This window comes from Barbus barbus, assembly GCF_936440315.1.
Source record: "Barbus barbus genome assembly, chromosome: 29".
NCBI classification, from domain to species: Eukaryota; Metazoa; Chordata; class Actinopteri; order Cypriniformes; family Cyprinidae; genus Barbus; species Barbus barbus.
In genome coordinates this window covers 28711096-28735280 of record NC_136757.1, presented here as the reverse complement: position 1 = coordinate 28735280, position 24185 = coordinate 28711096, and the positions used below count along the sequence as shown (strand labels likewise).

The window sequence follows — 24185 nt, the reverse complement described above, 5'->3', positions numbered from 1 at the left end:
ACACAGATCAGAGATTATATTCATCACTGACATTTATCTCTTTCAGATACTGAGAGAGTGGAAGTGGTTGAACGGAGGGCAGGATTTGGCTTGATCCTGAGGATCCACAGGCTACCAGTGAGCATTTCTCAGAGAATCAGACTGTTCCCTCTAAAGCGAACAAACATGCTATACTGCCACCAACTGGAGGAAACACGATACTGCAGACAGTGTGTGCTGACAATTCATTCCTGTCAAATCACACTCCAGTCATTTTCTGAATGCATTTTACTTTTAAGAGGTAATAAACCCTTAAATATAGTTTTTTTAAATCATTTATGTTAATCAAGGATTTTTGCATCAAATACTTGACAATTTTCAGCCTTTCTAATGCTTTCTATGCAATTGCCTCTTCACATTTTGTGCACATGTAATTGTGTAGTATAAATGTTGTTGGCTCCATGACAAATAGCTTGTGCTGTACCTCATTTATAAGTCGCTTTGGATAAAAACATCTGCTTATTGAATGAATGAAGATAAATCCATCCTAGCTCCTCATTACCTCAGTGACTAGACAGACCAAGTGTCTGATCATCCAGTAGGTGTCAATGTATAAATGGGGACATTTTTTGTTTTCATCCTTTATGATGCTATGAAGATTTCATGACAAAGTAAACCTGTCTAGATCATACACATGAGCATGTGAACTCATGAAATATGTGAAGTACAGTTTCAGTTATGGGAATTATTTTTATATGCTGAGAAAAAAGAGCATCTTTGGTACATAGAAAGGTTTTTTACACACACAAAAGAAAATTTAATAAAATGTTGTATTCAAGTATTTTGTGTGTTCATGTTTCCTGGTGCAATTTCATTAAATGTAAACATTTTTAGTACTTAAACTTCTTAAATAAATCTAAAGTTATGAAAATGATTTTTATATGCTGAGAAAAATAACTTTTTTAACGTACAGTAGCGTATGGGCGAGATTAATTTGAAATATTCATAAAAATTACTTTTTTTAATATTTTGTTTTCATGTAAATTTTAGTAATGTTTTGTCTTTATGTATATATTTTATTCTTTTTTTCATATGTTATTTCATTTTTTTCTATGGTTTTATTTGACTATAATAGCACTGGTGTACAGAGTTTTTTTTAATACATAAAAAATAAAAAGTGTTTTGTTTTCTAGTGTAATTTCATTTTATTTTAAACAACATTTTTTTAATACATGAACAGTTTTCTAACAGGGATAAAAACCAAAAGAAACTAGGTTTTATTCAGTAACATTCCTCTTTATTGAGTTCCACAACATCAGTTTCTTCTTCTAGTCCTCCGCTTTTAACATAAATCACTTTTTTTATGGGGATTAAAACAAAAAACTCATGGACCGTCCTCTACAAACTCCAGCCCACAAACACAGACAACAAACCTGTGATAAAATATTACTTATTGGCAACGAACGTGGGCAAACGTGAGGGGCTTGACATTCAGAGAGGCGTTTCCGATTTAACATTAAACCCGTGAATTAAAAGCACAACATACAAAAAACTCAATATCTAGCCCAAAAAAAGAGAGAAATTATATGGTGCCACGTGTGTAACATTAAAAGCGCTATGATATGTTGACCAAGAGGAAGCTGTTGTCAAATAGTGAGCTGGTGATGGAGGATTGGTGTGGCCAGGAATCATGTGACTGCTGATCCTGTTTCTCATTGGTTCTACGGGGCTTTAAGGCCAGATTAGTTTAGGAGGAATTACGGGGGGAAAGGGCAAAGTGTTTCTGCAGGGGCTGAAGTCATGCCATCAGCTCCCTGTGTTTCTTTACTTCCCATCAGTGCGCCTCTGCTCTGTGCATCCTTACACCTCCAGCTCGAAGCCCATGCCCACCTTATGTCCTCCGGCGTTGAAGTTCTTAGCGTCGATCAGAGCGGACAGAGTGAGTTTCACACCTGCGGAAGATACAGCATTTATTATGACTCACTAAATCCTTGTTCTTGTTCTGTATCTCCTCCTAGTGTTCAAGCTACAGCCACCAGACTCAGACCTTCAGACTGTTCGGTTTTCATGAACCAGACAATCAAAACCAGGAAAAATCACACAAGCTTTCAATGAGGGAGTCAAAACCTTTGAATCACATACAGAGTAAGAATAACAGGGCTAAAACATACTAGCAGCATGCTAACATGCTATCAACATGTTAAATATTACCTAAAACAAGCTAACATGTTAAAACACACTAGCAACATACATGTTAAAACATGCTATCAAAGTGTTAAATATTACTTAAAACACACTAGCAACACGCTAAAACAGGTTAGTAATATGTTAAAACATGTTACATTGTGTTAGCAACATGTTCAAACATGCTAGCAACGTGTTAAATCATGTTAACAACTTGCTTGAACATTTTAGTAATGTGCTAGAACATGATAATACATTTTTTTTGGCTTTGAATAAAATCTTCAAACCTCAAGCTTTTTAAGTCAACACACTTAACTCATAATTGACTGATTATTGAAGGAGTTTGTTCACCTGGCCGGAGGCTCTGTGTGTATCCTACTCCAACCAGACTAGCGTTGTTGACTTTGGCCTGAAGAGAGAGACAGGGTTATCATCTACAGTTGGTGACATTGGTCCGCTGTTATAGGATAATGTGACCCTGGAGCACAAAAGCAGTCATAAGTAGCACAGGTATATTTGTAGCAATAGCCAACAATACATTGTTTGGGTCAAAATTATCAATTTTTCTTTAGGATATTAAGTAAAGATCATGTTCCATGAAGATATTTTGTAAATTTCTTACTGTAAATATATCAAAACTTCATTTTTGATTAGTAATATGCATTGCTAAGAACTTAATTTGAACAACTTTAAAGGAGATTTTCTGAACATTTTTATTTTTTTGCACCCTCAGATTTTCAGATAGTTGTATCTCAGCCTAACATAACAAACCATACATCAATGGAAAGCTTATGTATAAATATGACTGGTTTCCAGGGTCACATATGGTTTGTACTCACAGCGATGGAGGAGTCTTTATCTAGCTGGTATTTAGCAGCGATGCCAAAGCGTGTGTTGTTACTGCCTGCGGTCCAGGCCAGATTGACCGCCGTCTCCAACTGATCGTTCACCTTCTGATAGATGGAGCCGCCGAACTCTGTGCCATCATTGCTGCAACAAACAACACCATTAACTTCAAAAAGATGAAATACTGTTTGTTAATCACGTCTCATTAGCACTATGAGCCAGAATTATAACTAAAACCATGAAACATAAATGTTGCAACTTGAAATGAAAATGTTAATGTTGATACATGAGCGGTATTTGTAATGTGAATGTTGCTGTAGTGTTTCCTCACACATTGGTGTGAAGCTGGAAGTCTCCTGCCTTGTAGCCCAAAGCGAAGTTGTTCTGTGCCAGTTTGGATTTGGCCGTGTCGAAGGCCATCTGATACCCGGCCAACCAGCCCTCATAACCCAGAACGGCTGCGGCGTGAATCGTCGGTCCGGCCAGATCGAAATCTATATCACAGCCCACATTCATGTAATCACGCTTGTAGCCCGTCTTCAGCTTACCGCTCCTCTTCCTGAAGATAGCAGAGAGAGGATGACAGTGCAGTTACTGAATAGGTGGAACTGACAACAGAAAATGACAGAATTTTATAACAATTTTATATTGATTTTCATATAATACACACACACTTTTTATTTTATTTTACTAAAATCTTTAATTTTATTATTATTATAATAGCTCAAATAATAGAGCATGGCGCTAGCAACGCCAAGATCATGGGTTCGATTCCCAGGGAAAGCAAGAGCTGATAAAATGTAGAAACTGTAACTTGAATGCAATGTAAGTCGCTTTGGATAAAAGCGTCTGCTAAATGCATAAATGTAAATGTAAATAAATCTATATTATTTTGTATTAATTAAAAATAATATCATTCATATTCATTATCTTAATTGAATTTTTAATACAGAAAAACATGGTGACAATTCACAATTGCAACATTTCAAAATCCAAGATCAATAATATATAACTTGTATTAAAGGAAAAAGTTACTTATTTTTTATTAAGACATTTATTTTTTAATTTTAATAAGATTTGTATTGTTTCATTTTTATGAATGTATTTTATTCTTTTTTAAATAGTTTAAAATATATTAATTTTAATTAAATAATAATGTCATCCATGTTCATTATCTTAATTTAATATTCAATACAGAAAAACATGGCAACAATTCACAATTGTCAAAATACATAATCCAAGATTAACAAAATATTACTTTTCTTAAAGAAAATGTTACTTTTTTATTAAGACATGCATTTTTAAGACATCCACAGGCCTGTGATGAGGACACATCCCTCCCCGATGCACTCAACCACTTTTATTCACGGTTTGAAATGCAGAATGACACACCTGCACAAAAACTGCCCACACCTCCCAACGACCAGGCGCTCTGTCTGTCTCCAGCCGACGTAAGCAAGACCCTATCTAGGATTAACCCACGCAAGCCTGCGGGTCCTGACAACATACCTGGCCGTGTTCTGAGCGACTGTGCTACACAGCTGACAGATGTCCTAACAGATATCTTCAACACCTCGCTGAGCCAGGCAGTCGTCCCCACATGTCTCAAATCCACAACAATCATACCGGTACCAAATAAATCACCTGTGTCCTGTCTCAATGACTACCGTCCCATAGCACTGACTCCAATCATGATGAAGTGCTTTGAGAGGCTAGTCATGCACAACATCAAAACCAGCCTCCCCAACACACTCGACCCGCTCCAGTTTGCATACCGTCCAAACCGCTCTACGGACGATGCAATTTCCTCCACCTGGCTCTTACCCACCTAGAAAATAAAGACTCCTATGTTAGAATGCTGTTCATTGACTTCAGCTCGGCATTCAACACAATAATCCCACAACAGCTCTTAAATAAGATAAACCTGCTGGGCCTTAACAATTTCCTTTGTAATTGGATCCTGGACTTTCTAACCGGAAGACCTCAGTCAGTCCGTGTCGGCCACAACACCTCGAGCACTACCACACTGAGCACAGGTGCCCCACAAGGCTGTGTGCTCAGCCCGCTGCTCTTCACACTGCTGACCCACGACTGCACTGCCAAGTTCAGCTCCAACCACATCATCAAGTTTGCTGATGACACAACAGTGGTAGGTCTCATCAGCAACAACGATGAAACGCACTACAGAGAGGAAGTGGCACAGCTGGCTGAATGGTGTGGCACAAACAATCTGTCCCTCAATGTGGAGAAGACAAAGGAGGTTGTGATGGACTTCAGAAGAAACTCTGTTGACCACCCCCCACTGACCATCGACAGCTCGACTGTGGAGAGAGTCAGCAGCACTAAATTCCTGGGGGTGCACATCACAGAGGATCCCACCTGGACCACCAACACCATGTCACTCTCCAAAAAGGCACAACAGCGCCTACACTTTCTCCGCCGGCTGAAAAGAGCAAGTCTCCCTCCACCCATCCTCACCACATTCTACAGAGGCACCATTGAGAGTGTGCTGACCAGCTGCATCACTGTCTGGTACGGGAACTGCAGTGCTGCTGACCGCAAGACCCTCCAGCGGACAGTGAACACAGCTGCAAAGATCATCGGTGCCCCTCTCCTCTCCATCCTGGACATCTTCCTTACACGATGCTCCAGCAAAACCAACAGCATCCTGAAGGACTCAACCCATCCCTCCCAGTTTCTTCCAGCTCCTACCATCAGGAAGACGGTACCGGAGCATCAGAGCCCACTCCTCCAGACTGCTCAACAGCTTTTTCCCCCAGGCTGTGAGAGCCCTGAACTCAAACCACCCCACCCCCCTCTGAAACCCCATGCAAACCCCTACCTCCTGAAACATGGATAACTTATAGTTAAATCTGTCTGTAGGTTAGTTGTGTATAGGTTTATAGTGTTTTTTTACTTCATTGTTGTATGTCTGTATTTATGTAGCACCGTGGTCCTGCGAGGCACGACATTTTGTCCACTGTATGTCCACACATGTATTATTTTTCAATTTTATTGAGATTTGTATTGTTTTATTTTTATTAATATATTTTATTCTTTTTTAAATATAATTTTTTTATTAAAGAATAATATTATCCATGTTCATTATCTTAATTTAATATTCAATACATCAAAATATGGCGACAATTTACAATTGTCACATTTCAAAATGCAAAATCCAAAAAAGTTACTTTTTTATTAACTTAACTTAATCTTTTGTCCAATTAAAGAGTTCACATACCCAGTGTTGGGCACAAATGAAGTGTCCAATCCCAGCTTCAGACCTTTGGCCAGCTGCACAGAAACAAGACAAAACAGTGCATTATTTAACCATTTAAACGCTTTATGCATAACGTTAGGATTGGCGACCTGGCCTCACCTGATCTTCCAGAGTCACTTCGGTGGTCAGAACATTATCTGTGTTCCACTTCTGGTTCAAAGTCAAGCCCAGATCCTTCACTTTGTACTTGGTCTCCAGGTTTCCAGCCGCTTTTCCGGTGTCTGTGTTACTGGAGCCGCCGGTGGAGAACTCCTGAGAAACGAGAGAGAAACACAGTGAAAGGATGCAGGGAAAGAGAAGAGGAACAATAAGAGAGGAAGAGGATGGTTTCACAGATTAACAGGAAATGAAGAAGAAGGATAAGGAGTGTCGGGCTGCATCAGCTGCTCATAAAGTCATGTCAATTCATACCGGCGCCTAGTTAGTAAAAAGTTAGTCTGCAACTAGCTCAGTGTTTTATTACCAAATCCAAGACTTAAAACTACATAATTCAATAATTCAGATTTATATAATTTATATAATTCAGATTAAACTTCATTATAGAATTTTTATAATTTTTTTATTATTATTTTATTAATTTATTATAATTTTTATTTAAAAAATATTTGTTTCTTAATTTGATATTCAATACATTAAAACATCGTGACAATTTACAATTGTCACATTTCAAAATACTTAATCCAAGATCAACAAAATGTTACTTTTATAAAAAAAAATGACCTATTTGTTTTTTATGAAAAATATAATTTTATTAATTTAAAGATTTTTTTGGCATTTTTTTATTTGTATTAATATATTTTATTATTTCTAGTATAATATATTAATATAATATATTTTAATATTTTATAATAAAATATGTACTATTTTCTATTAATTAAAACATAATATAATTCCTGCAAGACAACAGTTTTGGCAACAAGCTCTCCATAGATTAAAGCTTTTCATTTAACATATACCTTTATTGATGCACATTTGTAAATAGGAAATAGTGTTAAATATTGTGCATTTCTCTTTTAATTTAATTATATAAATACAGAACAGAAATGTAATGTAATGTAATTTTCATTTAATTTAATTTATGTAAATTTCTGCATATAATCCAGAAGAGTGGGTAAAAAAAAAACAGAATTGAAACCAGAACACAAACTTTATACCAGACAGCTATATTGAGGCCACTGGGTATATGGGTTTAAACTGAATTATGGGAACATCATTCTCACGCTGCAACGACATTAAACCTCAACGTTAGTGCAAAAACAGATTTAACCAGGGAGGTTGAGCTGCCGAAAGAGACTAAACAAATTCACATCCTCATATAAAACATCCCAGTCTTACCATCTGACATCGACGAAGAGAGCGAGAAAGACAGAAAGAAACAGGTCAGAAAAGAGATACACTGATGCAAACATTCAGATTCATGGGGAATGACAGATATTCATTCCAAACCGGGGTAATATCATTAACTACAACTAAAACCAAAAAAATTATTCTATACTTGAAATTAATAAAAGTTATCTGAAAGAAAAATTTCTCATTTTGCACTGTTTAACTTAAAAGTATTAAAAGAAATAGAAATAAAACTGAAAACAAAATATGAAAAAATATTGCAAATGACAAAACAATGCTACAAAATGACTAAAATTAAAAACTAAAATTAAAATGAAAATTATTATACTAAAATAACACTGTCTGGAGCAGGACCGTTCTGACCCAGATACAGATGAGAGCAGCGGTGGAGAACATGAATCAGCCACACACACACACTCACTCACACACACACACACACACACTCACTCACACACACACACACACACACACATACACTCACACACACACACTCACACACTCACTCACTCACACACACACACTCACACACACACACACACACACACACATACACATACACACACACACACACACACTCACTCACACACACACACTCTCTCACACACACACACACACACACACACACTCACTCACTCACACACACCTCACTGAATCTACATTCTGAACATCTGGAAGATGATGTTCACAATTACACATGAATTATATTCAAAAAAGAGCAAGAGTGATGAGGAAAACAGCTCTTACATACAAGCACACAGTGCAAATATCAGATGGTAATGCCATGATACTTTGACATTACCATGGTACAGGCTGATTAGTGCCATGCTACTTGTTGGCACTTAGTGAAGAAACAGAGAGAAAAAGAGCAACTCACAACTCCACTCTGAGACTTGGTCTTCAGGTCCAGCTTAACAGCTCCAAAGCCTGAGAAAACAGAGACAAATGGTGTAATAAATGTTGAATTAACATGATAACATTCATTTTGTTGAATCATTTCAAATCAGACACTGCGATCAAGAGCAATGTACAAAAGCGCTTTAGTGTTTCTACCTGCCACACTGATAGATGTAAATATGTGGCATGGTCAGTCTCATTAATTATTATATTGTAATATATATATATATATGGATTTATATTGGATACGCACAGATAACATTAGTTCCTTTGCACAAAACAAGGAAAGGTTTTTGTTTGTCTTTTCTGTCTTATAATATATATATAATAAATAATAATACATATAATCATATGATTAATATGTTTATGTAATAATAATAATGATATATTTAATGGTATAATATCTAATATAGATATAATATACAGCTGTGTGGAGCAGAGTTATTTTAATATTAATTTAACACTATAGTTTTATAGCTTATTATATATTTTATATGATATATTTTTTATGTTTTTTATTTTAAGAATTTTATTGTGTGATTTGGAATTTTTATTAGTTTTTTATATATATGTCTATATAGTTTTTAGCCATTTTTCATTTTTAATTTTGGTTACTTTAGTTCATCAAGTTAAGTCAATTAAATTAAGAAATGTTGCCTTGGCAACTAGCTGAAATAAAATAATATTAAATAATATTAAATAAACTATTTTTATGTTTACTTTTATTTTATTGTTTTAGATAACTTTAATAACCCTACAGATGCATCACACCTGATTTTGAACAATATATTTAAATTTAAGCAGCATATACAGTCAGATTTATATGATCAAATGCATATACATCAGTATTTGACCTAATTCTACAAACTGCAGGATCAAGACTCTCTTAAACATTCCCAGATTATCTGAATGTGTGTGAACGTCCATGTTTCCAGCGAGCGTTATGACTCCCCATGAGGCTCTGGGAAGGAAAACAAAGGCGTTTTTCTTCTAGAACTCTTTCCTGTCATTTAACCTTTGACCTGAACCCACCGTCCATCTGTCAGTATTGATTCTCTTGTGTCATTATCACATTACAGAAATCCATATCCAGAAATAACACTGAATAGTTCATGTTTGTGACACATTTAGCAGGAATGTGGCTCTGTAAAGTCACTCACCATATCCTTTGCTGAAGATATCTTTGGCAGATTTGCCGAGGTCAGCGTACGCAGGAGGGACGGCCATGTTTGCTGGACAAAAAAAGAGACAAGGAGACACTTTAGAGACACAGAGACGCTTGATCCTCATCGGTCGTGTGACATTGTGCACGTAAAGTTGCGCAACATGTTTACAACAGTCTACAAATACCAGCAGCACACGCCTCCTGACAGTCCAGTGTCCTACAGACGGCTGGAAGAACAGCTGACAGCTAAAGGCAGCATGCTACAGGAGCTGCACAGCGTTTGCTCTGATCATCTGCAGCGCTGCAGCCAGAAGCATCACACATGTTAACAGCTCACTACTACACACGCTCACACTGCAGCGTAACAGCAGAGTCTGTCTCCATCACACACACACACACACACACACACAGGGCTCTTCAAAGGAAAGTTTGGGGTTCAATACTAGTTCTACGGTATATTGTTCATTACCACAGACAATGTCAGAATGACCACAAATCAGATTTATAGTGATGCATAAGGACTGAAGTGTACCGGAGTGTTCAAAGCCAAACTGCACAGCTGGTGTTTTGTTCATTTGTTTGTGTTTTATTTGAGCTGAAAAATTACATAATTATCCTGAAATTAAAGGTTTGAATGTTTTGTTATGAATTACAGATGTAATTCTTGTGAGGATGTGGTTCTGGGGTCCATGTGTACCATGTGAAAATTACCATGTTTACCTTGATTAATCTGTCTGTCTATCTGTCTGTCTGTCTATCTATCTATCTGTCTGTCTATCTATCTATCTGTCTGTCTGTGTGAGGTTGTTGTTGGTCCGTCTTCTCTCTGTCCGTCACTCACCGCATGTCTTTGGCTTGCAGTGATGGCAGCTCTCACTGCTTCCTTTCTGCTTCTGTCCTTTCTCAGACATGATCTGGGGTCAGAGATCACAATCAAACACAGCACACTGTCTCCCTGCATAACACAATGACGTCGATGAGCATCACCAGGTGTGTGAGATCAGCCGGAGGCGGTTGCCATGGCAACCTCTGCCCTTGATCGCAGGTGACGGGATGCTGATGCAGCATCTTTAGGAGCACGTCCCCTCCCTCCAATCCCCAGACATACGTGCTAAAAATAGATTCACAACTGACACCGCGGCTCCATGTGACGTGAGGCGTTGTGAAATGGGAAATGTTTTCCTCGACACTGAACACTTTGACACCGGCATGCATCCACATGTAGCTTCATTCTTAAGAAATGAATTGTACATTTTCCACATTTGTTTAAAATAATGCATGCATGAGATGATGACTCTATCGGTCTTCTAAAAAAAGCTAAGTTTTATTCTAGATCGCCATATTGAGATCATGTGACCAGCTTTAAAAGCCTATATAAAATCAATCTGCTATTCATCACCATTTACTGAAGCACAGCTCTCAGTCTCAGTCTGTTGCCAAACGCTCATCAATCATGAACAAATCACTGCACTTTAGTGAACATCCTCAGACACGAGGGCCATTAGCCAGGGCAGCTCGTGGGAAAAACACACAATCTCAATGACAATCTCAAAACATCGGTGGTAAGAGCTTACTGCCTTTATAAAGCAACCTTATGACTATATAGTGTATTCTATTTGTAAGTTATCTATCTATTTTATAATACACAAATTATTTTTATTAATTATCATATAACCAATGAGCAGAACTGATTATTATTTATTGATTTATATCTGGTTTTTGCACAATAATAACTAAAATCATTAGACCACAACAATAAAAAACAACAGTATGAATATTTATGCAATGAAAAATATAATACAAATAATAATAAATTATATACACTGCTCACTTGAGAATGAATGGCTGTAAAAAACAGTTATGCAAGCAATACATATATATATATATATATATATATATGTTTTTTTTTTGTTTTTTTACTGAATGAAATAGAGTCGATGGGTGTTTTGCTCTAGAGACCCATCAGATGGTGCCATTTATTAGTAGAATCTGATGAAGCAGAAAAGTGCAAAAATCTTAGGCAGCGGCTATTTGCACTAAGTTTTTATATTTTATTTTTTTTTTTTCTCCATTCTGTCACAGAGGGGAGTTTTGGTTCCTTGCCACTGTCGCCTCTGGCTTGCTCAGTTGGGGACACTTAATTTCTAGCGATTATCGTCAATTTGATTTCACAGATACGATTTAAACTAAACTGATCTAGACAATAACATCTCTGAACTCAATAATGAAATGCCTTTAACTGAAAATTGAGTGTTTCATCTTATTTCTATACATTACTGACACTCTATCCTCCAATTTGATACTGTTAAGTGCTTGACACAATCTGTATTGTTAAAAGCGCTATATAAATAAAGCTGACTAAGTGCAAATAGCCTATTTTTTTGCAATGGATGCTATTTACACTAAATGCAAATAGCTATAGATTATATTTACACTGTTAAAATAGCAAGATTTTCTGCTATTTATACTACGTATTGAAAATAGTGGCAATTATCTGCACCTCAGTTTTGTAGTGCATTATAAAACAGTACGCAATAATAACGCATTGAGTGTAAATTATAGTTTTAATTCAAATTATTAAATGGATGCCACCTCATTGGGACAATAAAGTCCTCCCTACACCTACCCTAACCCTACCTGATACTATATTTCCAACTTTTTTATTATTTCCTTCAGTTTTATTTAAAATAAATGCCTTTCTGATGTGATATGAGATTAGTGTTGACTAACCCAATCACATGTTAGTAAGTATGTTAGTATATAACATGTTTATAATGTACAGGAAAGCAATGAGAGAGCACAGAACAATGGCAGACTTCACCATGAGCGCCTAATATATCAAACACCACACACACATTTGACAAACAGACATTCAGAGGATGTTTTAGCGGATTTGATCATGTTTTTGTCACTCAGCAGCGTCCCAATCAAACCACATAAAGACAGTCGCTCAAGGCTGCACAAGCATCGCGCGTGACTGACGCACGCGACGCACAACGCCCAGATAATGAATAACGGTCGGCTTGATACCTTCAAGATCAATTATCAGTAGAGTTATCGATAAGAGTAACGTTATTGTCTTCAGTGCGCGGGTTTAGTGGTTAATCTCGGACCGTTACGTTACATCAGAGGCGGCGCGCGCGGCGGGACGCGGTCCGTTATTCCGGTAATAACATAACGATCATCACAGAAACAGTGTTACATTATAACAAGCAGATCAATTACACTTAAACGTTAAAGTTTCACATTCAACCCGTTAAATCAAAGTTACACGAGCATACGGCGAGAGAATCCGTGTCCTTGATGAAACACTGACATGTTGTGAGTCAAAACACAGATTAGCATTAGCATGATAATCAAAACGCGCGATTTTATGAATAAAAGGTGATTGTGTGACGGTGATTTAATAATAATCAGCATTATGCTGTCATAACGCCTCTGCGGCCCTGAACGCGACCCGTCGGAATAACTAACGTTACAGCTCCAAAATAACAGCATTATTTCTCAGCAAAAGCAGCTGGATGTTTGAACGCTTGTGTATTTGTGGTGTATCGAGTAATGTGTCGGTGTTTAAACGCCTACCGTGTCGGTGTTCCTGCCGAGGACTCTGTGCAGCTCGAGAGGACAGACTGAAGGAGAACAGACGCGAGCCGCGCATGCGCAATCTGCCGCCTCGATTATCTAAATCTACATCATATTTGACTTTATTTCGCTACTCGTACTTTTCCTGAAAAACCACGTTATTATTATTCACCCAGATTTTTTGCAAACCTCTCTAAAACAACGAATTAGACATAAAGACTGTAGTGATTGTATAAATGTCCTGGTTTACTTTTAATTTCTCATTTGCTGAATATATAAAGATGGAGAAAATACGCACATACTATAATAAATATTAAATTTTGATTATAGTAATTCCAATAAATGAACGATTTCATTAAACACTCACACACACTTGTATATTTCAATGTAGTTTTTTATGTAATGACAAAACATTTAACAATAAATACAATAAACAATAAAAACAATTTGTTAAAATAAATATATTTAAAACCACAATTATCTATCGATAGATAGATAGATAGATAGATAGATAGATAGATAGATAGATAGATAGATAGATAGATAGATAGATAGATAGATAGATAGATAGATAGAGAAACCCGCTGCTGTCTCTTTAAGGCGTTGTCATGGTGAAGCTTTGCGCTTGTTGTTAGTGCGTCATCAGTCTGCGTGTAACCGGAGATTAGAGCAAATACCGCGCAGTATCTGCACAATTATCAAAGAATCGAGGGTTTAATTAAAGGTAAGCTTCTTCAGGAACTAATTTTCACTACACATGCTACCGTTTATGCTCTCAAACAGAATAACATGGCGACTGATCATTCTAAATCGGATATTATGTGAATCAGCAGGTGTTTCATGCAGGATCACGATCTATCATCAAATAAATTAAAATTAATTATGCGCATCATATAAATTAGTCCTGCTTTCTAGAAGCTATATATGTAAATAAAGGCGTGTTTATGTGGCCTAGGAATAATTAACGTTATTTGTTGGCATGTAAATCATTAGATGAATATTAAAAGCAGTCTGAATGTAAAATAATTAATATATATATATATATATGAATACAATATAATATAAATATAACGTTGTAATTATATAATTTTAATATTATATATAATTATATTAACTCTGAATATTAAGAGCATTCTGTCCTGAATATAAAATAATTCATATATAATATAAATAAAAATAATTATAAATTAAATAATATTTATATTAACTTTTAAAATATTAAAACTCCAATTGCAGAGTGCCTGCATTATGAAACAAGTTTGATTTTCAGCTGTATTTTCACATACTAGATGAATTAAACTGGTCCTAAACTCCTCTGCAGCAGCAGTATGTGTGAAGGGCCCTCGGCGATCTCTGGTCCCATTCCTCCAGACCCCACACTGTTTCCTGAGTATTATAAACGGCCGTCCTCTGGTAAGATTGAAACTGTGATGCTCACTTGATTTCTCTTGTGTGATGCTTGATCTCATCTCTCGGATTCTTGCTGAAGCTCGTGGTCGTCTGGAGGGAAACGCTCAGAGCGGCTCTTCTCCGCTTCTGAAGGGTCCGTTAGCTCCAGATCCTGGGTGTTACAGCGCCCGCTCCACCCCTCGACCCCGCATCGGTGCCAACGCCGCTCACATCCTAGAGAGAGGACAGAGAGGGGTTGTGGGAGACCTGCTGAAGCTGCAGGGAGTGGCGCTGAACCCCAGCCCAGCCAAACCTAGTAAGATCACAATATTTATTAGCTGTGCATTAGTTGAATGAGCACTGTGCTATGTCTGAACTGATTGCATTGTATTTTATGTATAATCATTTTCTATTCTTAACTGTTTTAAATTCATTTTAAATCAATTTTATTGTTGTGATTATTATTTTTTTAATGACTATTTTACTTCCTTTTATATAAAGCACTTTGAATTACCACTGTGTATGAAATGTGCTTTATAAACTTGTCTTGCCATTATATTTAATATATAACCATGACATATTTTCTTAAATATATGGGTAGTTGACAAATAAAATTTGGACTGCATCCTATGGTGTGACATTGCAAAAATGTAGAAAAAAAACATACAAATAGCACGAGAGAGGTTTTATCTTCAATGTTAGAGTTTTTTGGGGGGTTTTTTAATTTTTTTTACATTACATTGATACATCAACTACACATATACATGTATGTGTGTGTATTTATATATACATAATAAATATACACAGTACACACACATATATTATGTACACAAAATCTTTTATTTCGGTTGCGATTAATCGTTGCCCAGCACTAAATATTTTGTAACATTATAAATGTCTTTACTGTCACTTTCGATCAATTTAATGCATTCTTGCTTTCTTTCGTCTTTGATAAATGTCTGCTTCCTCCATCTCTTCCCTGTTCTTCTTTGACAGAGCCTGCCATACGGGACTTTGGTAAAGAAAATGTTCGCAAGCTACGTGAAATCCAGAAGCGCTTTCGAGAGCTGGAGGCGCAGAGAGAACATGCCAAACCTATGCCGGTTAAAGCACTCTGGATCGCTCCAAAATACCAGGACGTCCCCTCCAGGGTAATGGCCCAGTTACAGGTGAGCAAGTTAACTCATATTTACATATAAAGTTACTTTTACTGTCTAGTGTTTTAGAGTTTGATGTTGACAATAAATGAAAAAAAATAAAACATCTGCAGAGTCATTGTTAGCTGAAACTAAAACTATTAAATATCATTAAAATGACTGAAATGAATCTGAAATAAATACGAAGATGACTATTATATGAATGAAATAAAAGACGTTCAAGCTGAAATTAAAGTCATTAAAACATTAAAAATAACAAAAGCACTTAAAATGACTTCAACTAAAATTACAATGAAAATATAAAAAAGTGAATTGAAAAGAATAATATAATACATATATAAAGAATACTACTATATAAATAAAACCTAAACTAACACTGCTACTGTATTCTCAATGAAATGTCTTCACTGTAGAATAATGCCCTGTTTAGACTTGGTTATTATCATCTATTTTGTCTGATAAATGCAAAATAGCATGCTTTTCAACCATATTTGAAAGTGGTCAAAATCATTTCTGAGCACATTGTGTTAGTAATATAAACACTAATCAGTGAGTACCAACTACTTACCTGTCAATCAACAATTGCAGTAAAAGCAGGGTTTTAAACCTCCGTCTCTGTGTCTGTATAGGAGACGAGCCCTCCTAAGAAACCCGAATGTCAGAACTTCCTGAAAGCTCATTCTCTGTGTGGAGCTGGAGGCCGACTGCCGCTCCACCGCTCAGAGAGCGGACCGTCACCAGCGGCAGGAGACTCCGATTCTGAGGCATGTCATATATTAATATACAAACTAAAATACACATTTTGCTATTCCTCTACTATGTCTTTCGTAAGAGTAGCTCATTGTGAGGTGTTTATGTGTGTAGATGCATGTGAGAGGACACACGGTGGACTTTGTGAGTCATAACGCTCGTGCCGCGTCGAAGGCAAACCTGAGGAGATCCCAGTCCTTACAGAACCTCCGAGACAAACCCCCACCCAGCGCCGAGAAGGGCAAAGTACCACAATAGTGAGTCGCTGATTCACACTAGCTTTCCAAAGACTGGACTCTTGAAAGAAGTTTCTTATGCTCACAAAGCTGCATTTATTTGATCAAAACTACAGTAAAAAAAGGAAAATATTATTACAATTTAAAAACCTGTTTTCTGTTGTAATACGTATGAGCACAAAAGATGAGCAGCACAGGTATATTTGTAGTAATAGCCAACAATATGGGTCAAAATTATACATTTTTTATAATCATTAGGACATTAAGTAAAGATGATGTTCCATGAAGATATTTTGTAAATCTCCTAACGTAAATATATCAAAACTTCATTTTTGTTTCGTAGTAATATGCATTGCTTAGAACTTCATTTGGACAACTTTAAAGGAGATTTTTGAAACTTTTATATAGTTTTGAATGTTTGCATATAATCTTGATGTTTGTTTGTCTTTTTATTAATACTCTTAAGTAATTACTCAAAAATGCATTTTGAATCTTGTTTGTTTTTATAAATGAAAGGCTACATTTTCTGAACACAAAATCAAATCGGTACTGTTTTACACGTTTGTTTCCCACGTTATTCTGGATTCAACATTGACCGTCTCTCATTTGGTTTGTCAGTCTGGAGCAGAGGAAGTTGCAGTGGAAGAAAGAGGAGGAGGAGAGGAGGAGAAACACTCCTGATCCGTCCGTTCCTGCTGGACACACACGGATGTCTGAAAGAGAGAGACAGGAGACCCTGCAGTCCCTCAAAGAAAGTACGTCTTCATTAACAGTTTCATGTTTAGTTGGTGATGGTTCATGAGAGGACTGATTGATATGTGTGTGTCTGTAGCTCACAGGTCTCTGGTCAGCGAGCTGCTGTCTCTCCCCGTCAAAGCCGACACAATGAGCGTCCGCTCTCGACGCGCTCAACTCGATCAGCGTCTCTCGGAGGTCGAGGAGGCCATCAAAATCTTCTCACGGGATAAAGTCTATGTGAAAGTCGACTCTTGAGAAACCACACTCATATCAAGCTGTTTCTTTTATATTTATGTATTTATTAATTAGCAGCAGTTGCTCTTTTGTTTCCTGACTTCACTGCATTTGAATGCTTGACACTATAAAGAGATTTGTGACTAAATATGACGCATATTAGTGGCAGAAATCATTGATTTCATTTTTGCTAATCATTCTGTATTCATGCTTTGGTTAGATCTTTATGAGATTAAACTGCCATAATTATCCAAAATTCATAATTATGAGACGAAAAGTCAAATATAATGAGAAAAACATCAAAATGATGACATAATTATGTGAGAAAATTTGAAATTATGACATAGAAGTTGACATTTTTGTTAAAATTTTGACTGTCAAAAGTTCAATTTTTAATCTCAAAATTATGACTTGGTGTGTAATAATTTTAACTTTATCTCATAATTATGTATTTATCTCATAAATGACTTTTCTCACAATTATGGCTTAATATGTGACAGTTTTGAATTTATCTCATTATTATGACCTTGTATCTCGTAATTAGGAAATTTTATGCCATAATTATGATTTACCAAAGTATGATTTTCTATGGGTTTCCATAGTATTTGGTGCATAAGTTCAGAATTGTCTGTAAATTATGGAATATTTGCAAAAGTATTTCTGCTGCCATGTACAGTAACAATTGTTGAATGTCTAATATGGCAAGGTGCTGATCATAATGCTGTCAATTAGTATGATGTGCTAAAATCTTTATATTTAATAGTTTTGATGTGTCATTGAAATTAATTTTAGTACTGGAGTACAAAAAAGTGGAGCTTTTACACATTACACAAGCTGTTCTGCTTTGATCAGCTCTCCACATAATCACAAATAACAGCAAAATTTACTTTTAAACCTAAAATCTGAATGCCATTGCTTTATTATGATGAATACAAGTAAAAACAGTTTTGCTTATTGTCATTTGATCAACTGGTGTGGCAGTGATTTTTATTGAGTGTATGAGATTAGTTCAGATCTGGGGGTTTTAATGATAAATTCATATATTTACGTAACATTCAGAAAATTCCAAAAGTAGTTTTTGTGGCGACGGGGCGTGTTCGTAAATATAAATATGAAATAAAGGCCTCTGATTGGTCGGCTTAAGCGTAACGGGCGTGGTCTCCAAGCCCCGCCCCCGCCATATTGCGTGGCTACAGTGCTAATGCTAATGCTTTGTCCTGTAGTGTTAGACACTGACGCAGCTGTGGTCTTGAATGGTAGAAAGTGAAAACAAACGCATTTATCCACCCATATTTTAAATAACTCTCAACAATGAGTAAAAGAAAAGCGCCACAGGAAACGCTGAACGAAGGAATCACAGATTTTCTCGTCGGTGAGTTTTGCTGATGACAGCTCAGGTTAGCATGCGGCTAAGCTAACTGGCCCTTTAAATGCCGTATGAATAGAAATAGATCCCTTTTGCAGACAAAACGTCTTTTTGAAACAAGAAACTTCACTTTAGTGGGATATTAGACACATCTTTACACACGATTGGAAAAATACAGCAACGATCACCAATTTCTGCAGTTTAATACATGCTATCAGAGTACAGTTTCAAGATTAGTGCTCATCTACAAAATAAAAGTACGCGCTGTTTATATTTATTTTTAACTTATACATAAAATAATGAATATTTGAACATTATTTCATACTAAATAATTTTATTTATGTTTAAATATGTTTATATTTAACATATTGTTTGGCAGCCCAGCTATGATCAGATTCTCCTGATTGTTTTGTTTATTTTATAAATGTCGAAAAGCATTTTATAGTAATATTTTGCTGCAAATACACTGATGCATATCTAAACTCTTAGTCTTAATGGTCTTTCTTGTTTCAGAATTGGCTAATTATGAGAGAAATGTCAACAGAGCCATCCATAAATACAACGCTTACAGGTAAGGCAGTCTAATCTAATGTCTAATAATGTAATATTTAATATCATAACTAGACATGTGACATATGTAACTAATGTTTATACTCTGTCCGGTGTTTTGTGTTCAGAAAAGCAGCATCTGTGATCGCCAAATACCCTCAGAAGATCAAAAGTGGGGCAGAAGCAAAGAAACTGGTACAGATTTTTAGTTTTTTCTAGTATTAAAAGCCTCAAATGTAATTCTTACTGATCTAAGTACACGGTTTTCATAAAGAATTGCTTTTTCCTCTCAGGATGGAGTTGGTGCAAAGATAGCAGAGAAAATCGATGAGTTTTTATCGACAGGAAAACTGCGCAAGCTGGAAAAGGTATTTGAGTGCATTAGAAATGCATGTTTTATAGTTGATTCAACCTTTGAGAAAGCAAATGAAACCATTAACATATACAAGATGTGCATATGAGAAATGGTCTGTTCGTCCTGTAGATTCGCAGTGACGACACAAGCTCCTCCATCAACTTCTTAACCCGGGTGACTGGGATCGGGTACGACGCCCTTGGTTTCAAGAGAACAACAACAATAGTGTTTTAAAACTCAGTTCACACTCATTCTCTTGTTTTTTAGTCCTGCTGCGGCCAGGAAGTTTTATGATGAAGGCGTCAGGAACTTAGAAGGTTTGTATATATGCTTATTTTGCATAAATGTTTATTTTGCGTCACATGCATGTGTTTTAATTCTCACCTGATGTTTTAGATCTGAAGAAGATCGAGCACAAACTCAACCACCATCAGCAGATCGGGTTAAAGTAAGTCTTGATTTAAACGGGTGAATTAGTTAATTGTTTTAGAGCAACAGTGATGTTGGTTTGGCTTCATGTTAGTGCTAATCTACAGCAGGGGTTTTCAATCTTTTAGATGCTACAGGTCCCCAAATATGATCATCCTCCTTTCATATATAAAGCATTAATATTAAAAATATGTGTTCAGCTGGGTTCTGCTGTATGATTCTGTTAATTAAAACTACTATACATATATAGTTTCTATTGTTAGTGGTTCTATTGTTATTAGTTTTGTCAGCTTGCTACAGTACAGATACTGTACTTATATATTTACATTTAAAAAAAAATAATTATTTATTTATTTTTATTTGAATCAATTTATTTTAGTCATTTAAAAAAATTCATTGTAATCAACATATTTATTTAGCTATGTAATATGTGACCCTGGAGCACAAAAGCAGTTTTAAGTCGCTGGGGTATATTTGTAGCAATAGCCAACAATACATTGTTTGGGTCAAAATTATTGATTTTTCTTTTATGCCAAAAATCATTAGGATATTAAGTAAAGATCATGTTCCATGAAGATATTTTGTAAATTTCCTACCATAAATATATCAAAACTTAATTTTTGATTAGTAATATGCATTGCTAAGAACTTCATTTGAACAACTTTAAAGGTGATTTTCTCAATATTTAGATTTTTTTGCACCCTCAGATTCCAGATTTTCAAATAGTAGGGTCACGTGTGTGTGTGTGTGTGTGTGTGTGTGTGTGTGTGTGTGTGTGTGTGTGTGTGTGTGTGCATTAGAGTTTTAGTTTATTTTTAAATTTTTCTCTAAACCTTTTTCCATGGACTAGCACGCTTCGGATCCCTGATCTAGAGGACAAATGTTTTATTTGTGAATTATATGCATTTCTAATGAATGCATTCTGCTCTTTATTGATGTTTTTCATTTTAATGCTCCTGTCTTCATCTATTAAAGATACTTTGAAGAATTTGAGAAGAGAATCCCTCGTGCAGAAATGCAGAAAATGGAGGTTGGCGTTTCTTTCGGTGGTCTTCATGATTTTTTTCCTACAGATTTGTGAAGTCTCACTGTGTTTGCCTGATGTTTGCAGGCTCTGATACTGAAGGAACTGGATGTGGTGGATCCCGTGTACATCGGCACCATCTGCGGCAGCTACAGAAGAGGTTATCAATCGTTCTGATCCAGAAATTATCACTTGTATCATCTAAATGTGCCATGATTACAATTGTTAATGTTCAGGAGCACAGTCGAGTGGTGATATTGATATACTGCTGACCCATCCGGACTTCACCTCTCAGACTGAGAAACAGGTAAATGTTCAGGTTATGGACTGGATGATTTAATGCATGCAGGGTTTGTCCTCTCATAACTCCTGCTGTGATTTCTGTCCTGCAGCCCAAACTCCTTCATGCTGTCGTGGATCATCTGGAGTCCATCGGCTTCATTACCGAAACGCTTTCTAAAGGAGACACTAAGTTTATGGTGGGTCTCTGTCTGACTCTCCAATAATAAAAATAATAAATGAATAATAAATAAGCCATGTTTTTCCCCAGGGTGTGTGTCAGCTGCAGAAAGAAGAGGAAGATGAAGAAGAGTCTTTTCACCGGCGTATTGACATCAGGTTCATACTGATTATTTCCATTATAGTGTCTTTTCTAGTTATATTTTAGTGTCGTTGATATACTTTTATAGGTTTTTTTATTTTTATATTTTTTTATAAAATATTTTTTTTATATTTATTTAATTTTTTTAATATATTTTTGTCTTTTTAGTATTTATATTATTTTTATTTTTTATACAGGTCTGTATAGGTTTCATTAATTAGTTTTAGTTATTTTAATACTTCAATTTAAACTAAACAAAAATGAGAAATTTTGGCAATTAGCTGAAACAAAATGTTTATTTAACATGGTTATTTCAAATAATAAATAATTTATAATACATTAAATAAATAACACATTTTAGGTGCTTTTAGTAAACAATAATAACCCTGTTTTTTCATCTTCTAAACAAATTATGGACATTGTCATGTATTCTGGCTTCATCTTCTTGCCTGTACAAAATATACATCATCAATAAGGTGTCCACTGAATCTCGCCTTTTAATATCTGCATTTTATTACATTATTACTCGATGCAATCTGCGTAAAAATAGCTGGCGGTCAGTGGAGCAAAGCTTAGTTTTGCCCTGCAGCTGGGTGTTTCTATGAGGGTGTGACTTCAATAGTGTCCTGCACATATCAAAAACTATATCTGGTGTGGAAATAATTTTTGGTTTGACTGTATGTGTTTCTCTCTGTCTGGATCTGCAGGCTCATTCCGAAGGATCAGTATTACTGCGGTGTGCTGTACTTCACTGGCAGTGACATATTCAACAAGAACATGAGGACCCATGCGCTGGAGAAGGGCTTCACGCTCAACGAATACACCATCCGTCCACTCGGCGTCACCGGTGAGCCTCACTATACATCACTTCATTAAAGAAAGTGACTTTGAATTTCCGTCCATCCAGAAGTCTAGAAGTTTTACTTGGTGCTGGTTTACTTTGTAGCTCGTGTCTGATGACTCTCTCTGATCCAGGTGTGGCTGGAGAGCCTCTGCTGGTGGACAGCGAGAAGGACATCTTTGATTACATCCAGTGGAAATACAAGGAACCAAAGGACCGCAGCGAGTGAAAATCCAACCTCAAACTGTGTGTGTGCTGCGCATTTAGGTCAAAATAGTGTATTTTAAGAGTAGAAGAGACATTTATGGAAAGATGTGTATGTGTTTAAAGTTGTGAAAGCAGCTACATAATAGTAGTTGATGGTGCTTTTTATTAATAATAATAGTTATGCATAATATCCAAGAGTGAAGTGAAAGTGAATAATGACATCACAGGCATGTCAATACTCAGATATTACATTATGAGACTGTCATTCTGTCAAAAGTAGAGCAGTAAACATTTACTTGTAAACAATGTGAATGATGATTGTGTTATTTAAAATCTATTATTATGATGTTATTGGGATTTTTTTATTTAGATAATTTGCATTCTGCATTAAAAATCCCGTTTTCTGGATTTTACACGAATGCACATCTGAGTAACGAATTGTTCTTATTGACTTGGTGATATTGTGACTGATCACAATAATGAATCAATATAGTGCTCACATCACAAAGAACTGATTCTCAGTGTAGTTTTACTGTAGACACAGATCTGACTCTTGCCTCGTGTGTGTATGGGGTCCTTTCCAAGCTTTTTTTAATGCATATTACCTTGATTTTGACAAGTTAATCATATCTTCCTCATTTTCTGAATAATGAACATAATCAAGTAGTTTCAGTTCAAACACATATCGGTATCGAGTATCGATAGCAGCTGAGTGTAATAAAATACTGGACGGAATCTAAAAATGCAATGTTTTATATTTTAATAACCATAGTACTAGATGAGACAAAAACAATCAGGTGTGCATGTCAAAACAGATCTGTGCATTTAAGTCTTGCAGTGCAAGTGCAATATATATCATTTCATCCCTTAATGCAATGTTTAGCCTATATAACTGAACAATATTTGAAGGATGTGGCAATGTTTTTAAAATAACACTATTTCAACATTTACTCCTAGAGTCTGAAGCAAATCATGCTGGGAACTAGAAACTACGGTGGCCCAGTAGTGCACAACACAACACATAGGCCTAAT

At 36.0% G+C, this 24185-nt stretch overlaps 5 protein-coding genes across 14 annotated transcripts in view; 3 read left to right on the top strand and 2 right to left on the bottom strand.

Annotated features, from left to right (window-relative positions):
- LOC306848859 (inhibitor of nuclear factor kappa-B kinase subunit beta-like) overlaps positions 1–1170 on the top strand; it is a 38834-nt gene extending 37664 nt beyond the window's left edge. For 3 of the 4 annotated variants that reach the window (XM_079383613.1, XM_079383614.1, XM_079383612.1), the window contains exon 22: positions 47–1170. In XM_079383613.1, the coding sequence (XP_079239739.1) occupies positions 47–94 (48 nt within the window). In that variant the 3' untranslated portion in view covers positions 95–1170. The remainder of the gene's footprint in view (positions 1–46) is intronic. The other variant, XR_013782283.1, reaches the window with a different exon arrangement.
- The window catches only part of LOC306849892 (uncharacterized protein), a gene marked incomplete at its 5' end in the record, with an annotated part of 704045 nt that overhangs the window by 161599 nt on the left and 518261 nt on the right, over positions 1–24185 (bottom strand). The gene's annotated exons all lie outside the window — the stretch shown is intronic.
- LOC306848864 (non-selective voltage-gated ion channel VDAC2-like) lies at positions 1169–13378 on the bottom strand. 4 transcript variants are annotated; one of them, XM_079383625.1, is made up of 11 exons: positions 13278–13356; positions 10683–10806; positions 10537–10609; positions 9691–9762; positions 8511–8560; positions 6389–6541; positions 6251–6303; positions 3341–3568; positions 3003–3153; positions 2515–2572; positions 1169–1931 (listed from the first exon to the last, which is right to left on the bottom strand). In XM_079383625.1, exons 2-11 carry the CDS (start codon positions 10761–10763, stop codon positions 1840–1842), a joined length of 1011 nt encoding a protein of 336 aa, XP_079239751.1. In that variant the 5' UTR covers positions 10764–10806; positions 13278–13356; the 3' UTR covers positions 1169–1839. The 4 variants fall into 4 exon arrangements, with proteins under 4 accessions (XP_079239751.1, XP_079239754.1, XP_079239753.1 ...); XM_079383628.1 differs by lacking the exon at positions 10683–10806 and having other exon boundaries at positions 10537–10650; positions 13278–13378; XM_079383627.1 differs by lacking the exon at positions 10683–10806.
- Positions 12630–18748, top strand: LOC306848862 (enkurin domain-containing protein 1-like). 3 transcript variants are annotated; one of them, XM_079383624.1, is made up of 8 exons: positions 12630–12861; positions 14599–14690; positions 14767–14982; positions 15663–15835; positions 16453–16587; positions 16688–16830; positions 17428–17564; positions 17642–18748. In XM_079383624.1, the coding sequence occupies exons 2-8, from the start codon at positions 14606–14608 to the stop codon at positions 17800–17802; spliced, it is 1050 nt and encodes a 349-aa protein (XP_079239750.1). In that variant the 5' UTR covers positions 12630–12861; positions 14599–14605; the 3' UTR covers positions 17803–18748. The 3 variants fall into 3 exon arrangements, with proteins under 3 accessions (XP_079239750.1, XP_079239748.1, XP_079239749.1); XM_079383622.1 differs by lacking the exon at positions 12630–12861 and adding an exon at positions 13905–14001; XM_079383623.1 differs by lacking the exon at positions 12630–12861 and adding an exon at positions 13927–14001 and having other exon boundaries at positions 14567–14690.
- Positions 18952–24185, top strand: part of LOC306849895 (DNA polymerase beta) — a 5833-nt gene continuing 599 nt past the window's right edge. Inside the window, exons 1-14 of one of the 2 annotated variants that reach the window (XM_079385269.1) lie at positions 18952–19153; positions 19661–19718; positions 19825–19891; positions 19990–20064; positions 20181–20239; positions 20319–20368; positions 20448–20499; positions 21456–21510; positions 21592–21664; positions 21741–21811; positions 21897–21983; positions 22055–22122; positions 22813–22952; positions 23081–24185. The exon at positions 23081–24185 is cut by the window's right edge and continues 599 nt beyond it. In XM_079385269.1, coding sequence (XP_079241395.1) covers positions 19093–19153; positions 19661–19718; positions 19825–19891; positions 19990–20064; positions 20181–20239; positions 20319–20368; positions 20448–20499; positions 21456–21510; positions 21592–21664; positions 21741–21811; positions 21897–21983; positions 22055–22122; positions 22813–22952; positions 23081–23175 — 1011 coding nt within the window. In that variant the 5' untranslated portion in view covers positions 18952–19092 and the 3' untranslated portion in view covers positions 23176–24185. Of the gene's footprint in view, positions 19154–19660; positions 19719–19824; positions 19892–19989; positions 20065–20180; positions 20240–20318; positions 20369–20447; positions 20500–21455; positions 21511–21591; positions 21665–21740; positions 21812–21896; positions 21984–22054; positions 22123–22812; positions 22953–23051 lie in introns of both variants that reach the window. The other variant, XM_079385270.1, reaches the window with a different exon arrangement.

What these genes read in the sequence shown, in the direction of transcription:
- LOC306848864 (XM_079383625.1), bottom strand. Translation starts at nt 10,763, where the DNA reads ATGCTGCATCAGCATCCCGTCACCTGCGATCAAGGGCAGAGGTTGCCA. An exon ending in CCAAGTCTCAGAGTGGAGTT is followed by an intron (nt 6,542 to 8,510) that starts GTGAGTTGCTCT and finishes CTCGTTTCTCAG; the next exon opens with GAGTTCTCCACCGGCGGCTC. An exon ending in CACACAGAGCCTCCGGCCAG is followed by an intron (nt 1,932 to 2,514) that starts GTGAACAAACTC and finishes TATCTTCCGCAG; the next exon opens with GTGTGAAACTCACTCTGTCC.
- LOC306848862 (XM_079383624.1), top strand. Translation starts at nt 14,606, where the DNA reads ATGTGTGAAGGGCCCTCGGCGATCTCTGGTCCCATTCCTCCAGACCCC. An exon ending in CCCCAGCCCAGCCAAACCTA is followed by an intron (nt 14,983 to 15,662) that starts GTAAGATCACAA and finishes CTTCTTTGACAG; the next exon opens with AGCCTGCCATACGGGACTTT. An exon ending in AAGGGCAAAGTACCACAATA is followed by an intron (nt 16,831 to 17,427) that starts GTGAGTCGCTGA and finishes TTGGTTTGTCAG; the next exon opens with TCTGGAGCAGAGGAAGTTGC.